This window comes from Morone saxatilis, unplaced genomic scaffold, assembly GCF_004916995.1.
Source record: "Morone saxatilis isolate NCDOM2014 unplaced genomic scaffold, NCSU_SB_2.0 Contig19, whole genome shotgun sequence".
Classification (NCBI taxonomy): domain Eukaryota; kingdom Metazoa; phylum Chordata; class Actinopteri; family Moronidae; genus Morone; species Morone saxatilis.
Genome location: NW_023339751.1, coordinates 11,746,954 through 11,757,443, shown reverse-complemented (window position 1 = coordinate 11,757,443; position 10,490 = coordinate 11,746,954). Strand labels below are relative to the sequence as shown.

Here is a 10,490-nt window from a genome sequence, read left to right as displayed (position 1 = left end):
ATTGAAATAAAATAAGTACAAACTAAATAATTTATAAGGAGCGATTGGATGAAGTAACAGTGGTAAAAGTGATAAAAATTGTAGCAGCATTTGTTAGCAGCATAAATTAACTAAGGTACAGTACAACTAAAGTGATGAAGTGAAATACACATAGTTTAAAACATTACAGTTAATTAAAACAGATGAGTCAGGGTCCTTTTCAGGTATTCATGGTTTGAAATTATTCCAAAAATATGTGATCAGTCTCAGAAGACACACGTGAAGCCATCTGACCAATCACAGTCATCGGTAGATCTCGTGTTTTCTCGGGGACCAATGAGACCTAAGCAGGAAGTAGACACAGGAACTTACGTTATCAAACGCTACTATGGATAATATTATCAACAAAACAATAGTTTAAACTCGGGGTCAACCTTATATACCTGTCGAGTATGGAGGTTTGTTTTCTTGTCTCACTACTGGGCTGTAGCTGTTTTTAAATGCGGTGTTTCTCACCGGTTTAACGCGGTTGTTACACTCCGTTATCGACACATGGGTAAAGTCCATCCCCATTGCTAACGACATGGAGCTAAAGGAGGTCGACAGGTGTTGCTGTGTAGTCAAAGTCTTAGAGGCTTTTTCAACAAAGAAACCCGCGAGCTGCAGCGGAGTTATCGTCCATCCTAAAACCGGAACAGTCATATGCACCGGCCTCCCGTTTTCCCGTTTTATTACCGACAAAGAGCCCCTCTCCGCGGACCCCGGGTTCCTGTCACCCCGCAGCTTTAGTGAAAAACTTCAAATCCGCGTCAGCTTTTCCACGGAGCGAGATTGTGCCACCCGACAGGCGGCACACGGAGAACCCCTCCCACCGTCCAGAAACAAAACAACCGGTAACCGGGAAGTTTCAGCTGAGCTGCTGATGCTCGTGAACTGCCTGCACTTTCAACAGGCTTTCCAGGCAGTCTTCCAGGAGGCTGACCAGTGGCGTTTCCATGGTGACGAAGAGGATGAGGAGCTGAGCAGAGACGCCCAGTTCCTCAGCTGGTTCGCAGTCCTCAAGGCAACTGGGTTGGCAGACAGCAGCCCAGATGTGGGGACTATACCCTGGCAGAGCAGCTCACCTCTCCACAAGGGCCTCCCGGTTGTCGCATGTGGCTCACCTTTCGGCTCCCTCTGCTTAGATCTCTTCATCAGCACCCTCAGCAGAGGCATCATCAGTAACCTCGCAGGAGAGGACAATGCTGTCATCCTCACAGACGCCCGGTGCTTACCGGGCACCGAGGGCGGAGGGTTGTTTGTGGTCAAGGGCGCAGACAGTGTGCGTCTCATTGGACTGATCGTGTCTCCATTTGGTTGGAAGGCAAACGAGTGGATTGGCCTCACTCTTGTTTGCTCTGTCCGCTCGATCTTCAGGAGCCTCATCCGCTGCATGAGCGTTCAAGATCCACTCCGAGATGTGTGGCTCCATCCTGGAGAGGCGGGCCTCCAGATGTCCACCACAGCCCACGAGTCAAACGCTGTTCAGTACCCCACTGTGTGCCTGGTGGACAGTGGACAGCTCTGGGGCTCAGGGGTCGTTGTCACGTCCCGGCTGGTTGTGACCTGCCGGCATGTTGTCAACAGGAAGTCTAAGGTCAACCTGAAGTTCCATCACAGGGACAGGTGACAGCACATTCACAGTTCAACCCCTTTAAGTGTGAACTGTCAGGTACTACCCAACCATACCCCTCTGTGAACCCGTCCATAGTATCAGGGGCCCCTAAATGAAATACAGCTTTTGTTAATGACATTAGTTTCCCTACTATGACAAGTCAAAATGTTTGGAGATGTTTGACGCCTCTTTCCAAAGTCACAATAATCCACAGCGCTCAAAAGTAAGGATATCCCGTTGTCAATGGGGACGATAAAAATAGCATCTTGGACACAAAGATATAGTGTCTGGGACAATTCTAGGACTGTAGAGAAATGTATGATTACAAATAACATTACTACGTTTATGCATCATTGAATATATATAAAATTAAAACATTTAATTTAAAACATATGAGGTGGCACCGGCACTTGCTCTACACTACATTAGATTCACACACAAAATCAATCACTGAGAGAGATCAGTGTTGACTTTTTTTTTTTACCCTCTCTGCGACTTTATTTCTGCGAATTTCGCAACTTATTCAGACCATCAGGGAAAAGGCAATAGATATATTTTACTTCATTCCCATGCATGCTGCTCAGAGTAATCGCAGTCCACAGCTCTTCATCCAACAGGGCCAGGCTCTCTTCCTCTCCTCCTGCACTGTGCACAGGCAGAAGGTGTGGCATGTGGGACACGTTTGACCTTCTCTCTGTCACCCTTTCTCGCCGGATCTCTGGATTACGGTGCTCCTATAGCTTGTACATATGTAAATAGTTAGTTTGACATTTTCTCTCCCTGTTTTTTTCCGCATCAATGGATTAGAGTGTTCCTTTAGCTTATATGTAAATAGTTTGTTGGAGCTTGTTTCAATAGTTTGTTTGATTTTTTTCCCCTCCCTTTGTAAATCTTTATAATCTTTAAATATACAATGTCCCTCTAGTGAGTTTGTGATTATTTGGCTAAGTAATAATAATATTCAAAGTGTATGTAGGGAAATTTCCATTGGCAATACCAATAAAGAACAGGTTTGAATTTGCACTGCAGCAAAGGGCAACAGGTCAGAGAAACCCATGGTCACTGCAGCTAGGACTCAGCCTTGGTTAATGGCGCCAGTTCTACCAGCTGAGATACCAGGGTCACCTGTGATTCACATTTTTTTAATTCAGATATAAGTGTACGGAAGTCATGTGAGTTACTGAAACAAAGTTATTAAACTATATTAATTATTTGTTAGGTCTGGGACAGTTGAAATTAAGAGTTTGAGACTTATAAAAAAAGTTTATTTTAAGCCATTGTGATGACCCTTTTTTGTGTGTGTGAGTTTATAGCTCCAAATCTTAGTAAAACATAGTGAAACTGGTCGTCCAGATGATTGGATGCCTTGTTTTATTGTGTTCTTGGTTCATTTAACTCCTTTCCTTTTAAAGGTCCTACACATCCTTGATTCCCGGCACGTTCACATAAGAAAGTGTCACAGTGAAAACCATCAACACGTCTTCTCATATATCATCATATGATATATGGTTGTGTATGTGTTATTCATATGTGGTCTGTAAAACTGGTGGTTTTACACATTTACTATTCTCACTAGTACGTGGACTTTGGTGACCTCCTGTTAATTACCAGCAGCTACTTCAACTGGAGTGTAGGTTTAATCAGCCAGAATAATTTAAAGCACCTGTGCCTTTTAGCAAGCTGTAATGTTTCTGATCAGAATACAGAATATGTAATGCTGGCTCTTTGTTTTGGCAATGTGTGTTTCACAGAGTCCATGATCTTGTGGGTGATGTGCTGTTTTCCACTAAAGCATCTTCACCCTATGATTTGGCTTTGGTGCAGATGAGAGACTCCACCGCAGAGGCTGCGGTCCCTCGAATGACTCAGAGTTTCAGCCCAGGTTTGATTTCACCCTTATTTTGTTGAATTGTTTTTTAGAGCAACATCTTCCTGCATATTCTGTGGCAGAGGAGATCTCTGTTTCTTAAAGCTAATGAATGACCAGCCTGGTTTCTCTGCCTACAGGTGATTCTGTAGTTGTGGTGGGATATGGTGGTTTGGGTCAGAGCTGTGGTCCGTCTATGACCTGTGGTATCCTCTCCAAAGCCATTAGCTTGAATGACCAGACTGTCATGCTCCAGACCACTTGTGCAGTACAAGCAGGGGCCAGTGGGGGTGCTGTGGTACGGAGATGCTCAGGAGAGCTGCTGGGTAAGAAATCCTGCAACTACAAAAACATGTACTCTTTTTGAACAGTGGGGGGCATATGATGACCACAGAAAAACCCCACTACAACAATGCACCACATGTAGAGCGAGTGATAAGGCAACTGTACACACCAGGTTGCTCTTTCTGCACTGCTGTGTTTGCAATTCTAAGAGTGTATAATGAGTATTCGCTGTTTTGCAGGTATCGTGTCCAGCAACACAAGGGACTTGGCCGCAAAAGTGACCTACCCGCACCTCAACTTTTGCATCCCGGTGACTGTTTTCCAGAGATTGTTGCAGCACTTTCACCAGACAAGGGATGCTAATGTGTTCAGGGTGTTGGACACCACAGAAGAAGATATCAGAAGGGTGTGGAGGCTTCAAGATTCTCAAAGCAAACTATAATAGAGGAACCCTGCATTTTGGGATATGCCAGAGGAAAAGAATGGAAGGTTAAATCAATATATATTATATTCAAAATAACATTAGATGATCAAATTTATATTCTGTATAGTTCTTTTTAACAAAACTGATATTTTCATAAACATAACTTTATGTTTCATACCTCATTTTTCATACCTCAGGCACAAAGGAGTAAATGAAACTAAAACAAGACCTATCAATTCTTAATGCTGATACCCAGAATAATGCAGTAAACAATGTGAAATATTTAAAAGATGTTAACAGCCAAGCTAAAGTGACTTTAATGCCTGTTTTGATTGTTTTATTGTACTGTAATGTAATTAAATTGATAAAACAGTTAATTCTGGAGATATTTCGGTGTAAGCTGGGTATATTTCTGTACACGATCATCACAGATTACACACGTGACAAGTAAAATATCAAAGAAACAGAAAGAGCTAGAAGGCTGAATAAAGCAAGATTAATTAGCCCTATGTCTCCCTATGTAATAAAGCATCAGATAAAACGATTCCACATCAAGCCTTAATAATTTCACAGCAACAAGAAAAGATGATGCACTTTTCGTGGAAGTGTTTGTTAGGATTTACACCTGGTTCTGTTACATATGGCTTGTTTTCATGAAGCAGGAGGAATATTCAGCATAATAGGCTGACAGGTTGCTGAAAATGATTGGTCCCTTTGGGTAGCCAGAAGACTTGCTGTCGGTATCAGGTATTCACACATCTGTTGGCAGGCAAACCCACTCATAGCTAACACATTTAAGGTTTCACCCACTGGGACATTACTGCTACTGATTTCCATTATCACTGAAACGTGAAACTGAGAAATGACATTTCAGAGGATTGGTTACTGTCAGTTTTTACAATGCTAAGACAAGCGTTCCTGGCTCCCAAGGATGGGCATACACTGTAACATACTGTAAGGTTTCTATTTCACTGTTCCCAGACTGAATAGTTTCATAGAGGAGAGGCTGGAGCAATGTCCCGGGGAGGCTGAGGAGAGAGTTTTCTATAGGCATTGTGCTGTTAGAAGTGCTGATATGCAGGCCTGGGTCTGTATCTCATTTCTGCTGGTTTCCCATAGCTATAAGACTCTCCACTGCAGAATGAGGTAAGGCAAGAGTAGCAGTGAGCTGACAATACAATCTGCCCCTCAGAGGATGCATAGATATAACATATGTTTATGAAAGGGTAGTTTTTAAGATGGGTCTCAAAGATTATAATGTTTGTCCTTTAATATTCAAGTTTCAAAAATGTAACTTGAAAATTGAAAACGTTATTAAACTGATGGCTTAAAACGATGTAGATTAGTTTGTTATCAAATCATCAAATCCATCATATTGCAAAACTGGTAGATTTTACAGCAAGAATTTAAGAATCTGTGTTTTAAGACTTGTTAACAATTTCCCAAGAAACCACAGATATAAATAAAGAAATACACATACATTTTATCTCTATATGCAACACTCTGACCTACTTGTAGTCCATACATCAACCCTCGCTGCCAACATGGCTACAGATATGATAACAATATATTTGCCAGTAACATAAACATTCTTAAGGATCACTTGAATGTTGAATTGTAATGTTGGTTATCCCTTTACTTTTGAACTAGTTGGAGCAATCATCAGGTCAAAAGTTTGTCCAATATCTGAAAAACAATAATGGCATTACCATCGACCTCAGATGAATTTATGTTTAGCGCTAATTATAAAATATTTGCATATAGGCAATAGGCTAAACTAAGATGATGAATATGGTAAACTTGCTAAATATTGTGTTGTATTGACACTGTCATTGTAAGCATGTTAGCGTGCTGATGTTAGCATTTATCTCAAAGCCTAGCATTGCTGTAGTCTTGTTTAAACTCAAATATTGGCCTTCAAAACCCATGTTGAATGATCAACATTTACTGAAAGAAATACTTATATGACATATACACGGCACAAAACGACTGCTCGAGGATCATGACAATGCTAAAATTTGACAGGGAATGAGAGAGAACAGAGGCGCAGACTCAGATGTACGGCGGCTGGGCCACATAGACCAGTTTATTTTATTTTTTTTATTAAACACAATAATTGATCCACATTATGATACGATGTATACTTGTCAACTAAGCAGTATATTCTGCTAGTCTGTCAAGGCATTGATAACAGGACTAATAGGTGACAATCTGTCTTCTGATACACACATTATATACAAGCTAAAGAGTGATGCGTGAGGAACTTTTTTTTTTTTTAATAAGTCATGAATGAGACAGAGCACTACTGTCACATATGAGCCGAAGCGTATGACATGAAAACGGTAAAGGGTGCTTTTCAATACTCTAATGTGGCTTCCTCTCTTTATGGCCCATTTCCTCCCTAAAACCAAAACTGGTTATCTAAATTTTTAGAATATGCTGAAAAGAAAAAGATGAAAGAGGCCAATTTGGACTACTGAAATGCACCCAATCTTTTCCTAATTTTTATGCAAGCACATGACAAGCACCTGCAACTGCTTAAAGTCAGCATCAGCTAAAAACTTCTCAAAGATGGTTCAAAGGACATACAACAGAAGAGAACAAAGATCCACAAGTATGGGGGACAAAATCCTTGACTCCATACCCATAATTTCTTAATAGTGATATTTCCCCTTCCCTGTCCCATTTTAAGAACATCCTGTAACATTAAATACTCCCATAACATATGCATCTTCCCTCTCCCAACCCTTGCTTTTTCATAAGCCAATGTTTTTCTGAGTGTGAGAAACTTCACCACATCCATCTCTTTGCAGGATCTGTGTGTAAGTGTGTGTGTAAGTGTGTGTGTGTGTGTGTGTGTGTGTTTGGGACCACCAAGATGCTCCTGTAGAGAGGTTGGACTACACGTGTACCCTTTACCAGATATAGCCCCCATCATCCACCTCTCCCACCTCTCCCTCTTCCTCTTCGGCCTCCTCTGCAGTCTCCTCAGCTTCTTTCTCTTCCTCGTCTTCCCATCCAACCCCACTGCCAAAATCGCCCGAATATGCCATTTCATCATCTGTAGAGAGACGGGAGGAGAAAACATGCAGGGGAGAGGGGAATGCGGGGAGATTAAATTATCCACTGTTGCCATCTTGTATATTGTAATGAATTCTGTTCAGCATGTCTTCCTCTCAACTTTGATAGAGTCCTTTCTGTACCAATGAGAAAAGCTGAAATCAATTTAAAAACATTCACTGCAATAGCCAAAAAAAAGGGGACATGTGTTTGACTTTGTCTGGATTTTAATAGCTATTTCTAAACCTTGCCAGGGGACCCATTCTTATCAGTCGCAGGTTCAGTCCAACCAGTCCTCATTTATCTTGAAAGACTTTTCTCACAGGGACAAGCGGCGCTTTAGAATGCAAATGACTTTGGACACATGAATGTGGCACTGGTCCCTGCAGTGAATTATGTTGCAGTGGGCCTCAGTCCTTTAACATAAAGGAAGCCTTGTCCAGAATGCATGCGGGGGTGCTGTAGAGACGTGGGCCAATCCACAGTGGACATTTTGAGAGTTTGTTTTTTCTTGCTACATTCAGCTTTCAAGTTGAAATTCTATTTATATATATTGACAGCTGAAAACCTATGAAACTTACCGCAATCTGGCTTGCCACGAATCCTAGATCCGGCTACTTCTCCTCCGTTTTGATCAACACACCAGCACTCTCCCCTGTCACACTGCTGCTTCCTGTAGTAGCCATCCTCGTCGCAGCTGGGGATGAATCGACCTAGCATTCGCACGCAAAAACCCAAATAAATAAAGAGTCAGGTATGGTAAAGCAAACCCTACAACACCTTACATACCGCATAATTTCTCCCAAACCCCATGAATCACGCCTCATCACACATGGCACAGAGCCCAAGTGAAAATGTAATGCATGCAGCATATGTGGTAGCCAATTCCATATTCCATGAATACAAATATGTTCACGGAACAAGATAGGGGTGAATAAGTATTAAGTCAGCATATTGCAGCATGTTGGGGTGTGTGTGTGGGGGTGGCTAGCTAATCATGACGGGATAAGGGAGGACACAAGATTGGAAAGTTTTCAATTTCTGCCTGTATAAAACCTGTGCGTCTGTCTGTGAGTGCAGAAAACCTTGAAAACATACTGTGTTTGCATTTATCACTGAGGTAAAACATCACATTGTAGGGTATTTTTCTTAAGAAGAGTAAATTAATATTCTTCAGATGACATTAAATATTTCAGAGGCTGCTTTTATAATAATGAAAAAAACTAGGTGTGACACGAATGAGATGGGGCAAAACAGAACTGTCCATTACAGTCTTTCAAGGGAACATCTGAGCATCGGGCTGGCAAACTGCCCCCTGCTTGCCGCTCTGTGTCCTTGGAGAGTCCTGACTCAGAGCCCAGTCAGTCAGCCAAAATCTGCAGTGCGCACATGCGTGCACACACACGTCCGGATGCATACACACACAGTCACATATTCACCCGCTCACACGTACATGTAAGACACACTGATGGCTGCTTTCCTTTGCCGTCTGTCAGTATCAAGTTTTAATCCACAAGACTGATCAGGGACTAATCCCCGCCTCCTGCTTCTCATCTGCTCGATGAAAACCCTCGAACAGGAAAACAGATCCAATACCGATACCTACCAAACCTTCTCTTGCCGCCATCTAAGACTTGGATCCTCTCGAGTTCAGCCAGGCAGGGTGGCTCTTAATGGAACAGAAAATAATTTTTATTAGAGAAAATAAAGGAACAAAGCACACTATTAGGCACAGTTGGACATAGAACACAGACAATCTGACAAAAACAATCAACAGTGATAAGTGAATTCTCTTCTGAGAGTAATCGGTGTTTTCTAATGACCTCCTGCCATTTTAAAATCAATTCCAATGTATTTCCTTACCAAACTAAGAACTATGAGCTTGGGACCGAGACCTAGTTTCTGCTTGGCTGGCTGGCTGACAGGCGCAATCTCTGAGAGCTGTGGGAGAACCAGGCTGTCAACAAGCAGCAGGAATGTTTTTAGCTCCTTGCGGTGACCGTTTCACTCCATAGGGGAACGGGAAGATGAGTCGGGAGACAAATAGTGACGGACCAGCGCACAACACAGAGGTGGCTACACCTGAGAGCAGCTGTGCGCCTTGAAGTTTGAATGCATGCGCCAAGGGAATATACCAGCACACATGTGAGTATGCCTGTGGACGCACACACAGCCCACAAACCTCACATCCTCCCCAGAATACTCACTCTCTCTCCAGAAGCAGAGACACCATTCGGCAGTGGAGACCTTGCCGTCCCTGTAGGAGTCACAGGAGTTGAAGAAGGGCCGGATGCAGACCTCGTACTTGTCCAGGTTGATGGCAGCCAGCTCAGCCTGGTCCAGGTACAGGTCGCTATTGGTGTCCAACTTGGAAAACATCCAACCTATTGAGTCCTTACAGCTGGCCACCAGGCTCCTGTCCAGCACTGCATACACAAAGACAGACAAACATTCATTTTTATCAGGGGACAGCTGCACAAATGGAAAATGAAACCACGCCAGCGTGCTCAGAAATATCTCCTGTTTCCAATTCAAATCCACTCTATTATTTTCTTAATTCATGTTATCGCTTTCAACAAAAAAATGGTTTCTTCTATGAAAACGGCATTTGACCTCATCGTTATCAACCTTTTACAAGAATTTCCTACTTCAGACTTTACAGCCTGGTTAAGACCTGGTGCTTATCAGCCACTAACTGTGGCTAGCCAGATCCTGAGGCTTACTTCCAGTTGCTTTGAAGCACAGCGTGCTCCTGTATGTGATGTAACGCTAACTTGATCCATCCACTCAAACGTTTCTAGCCCCTGTAACTGTTTTCAAACATGTTTGATATCTAGCAGTTGGTTGCCAAGCTCTATCCAGCGAGAGCTGCAGAAAACATGAAGGTGGAAGCAGCACCATCAGAACCACAGAGCTAAATTTGCAAGGATTTTATTTACCCTGTTGATGTCTTTTTGCTTTTAGAAATTAAGCTTAGCACAGGTTCAATCAGAAAGACTATCTTTATGACTCATTCATTCATAACTTTAAATCTGTTCTCCTCTCTGCTGCTTTCAGTGAAAAACTTTGCAACCCATTCACCCCCAGTTTATCCTATCTGGTGTCCAGGATGAACTCATCAGAAGTTCGCTCCTCATTACATCCAGATCTTCAGCCATTCTCTTCATGCTTCACCACCACTAGACTCCTTCTTGGAGAATCACAGCTTCACTAACCCCTTC

The 10,490-nt window shown here is 42.5% G+C and overlaps 2 protein-coding genes across 2 annotated transcripts in view; one reads left to right on the top strand and one right to left on the bottom strand.

The window, feature by feature from the left end:
- The first annotated feature begins 107 nt into the window (after positions 1-107).
- Positions 108-4,597, top strand: tysnd1 (trypsin domain containing 1). Its single transcript, XM_035664131.1, has 4 exons — positions 108-1,644; positions 3,385-3,515; positions 3,641-3,826; positions 4,025-4,597. The coding sequence occupies exons 1-4, from the start codon at positions 563-565 to the stop codon at positions 4,225-4,227; spliced, it is 1,602 nt and encodes a 533-aa protein (XP_035520024.1). The 5' UTR covers positions 108-562; the 3' UTR covers positions 4,228-4,597.
- A 1,680-nt stretch (positions 4,598-6,277) lies between these two features.
- spock2 (SPARC (osteonectin), cwcv and kazal like domains proteoglycan 2) overlaps positions 6,278-10,490 on the bottom strand; it is a gene marked incomplete at its 5' end in the record, with an annotated part of 15,158 nt that continues 10,945 nt past the window's right edge. The window contains 4 exon segments of the mRNA XM_035663688.1: positions 6,278-7,270; positions 7,851-7,982; positions 8,876-8,938; positions 9,477-9,695. Of these exon segments, the coding sequence (XP_035519581.1) occupies positions 7,125-7,270; positions 7,851-7,982; positions 8,876-8,938; positions 9,477-9,695 (560 nt within the window).

Coding starts and splice junctions, on each gene's coding strand:
- tysnd1 (XM_035664131.1), top strand. CDS start 563: ATGGAGCTAAAGGAGGTCGACAGGTGTTGCTGTGTAGTCAAAGTCTTA. Junction 1,645..3,384: donor AAGTTCCATCACAGGGACAG/GTGACAGCACAT, acceptor TGTGTTTCACAG/AGTCCATGATCTTGTGGGTG. Junction 3,827..4,024: donor ATGCTCAGGAGAGCTGCTGG/GTAAGAAATCCT, acceptor GCTGTTTTGCAG/GTATCGTGTCCAGCAACACA.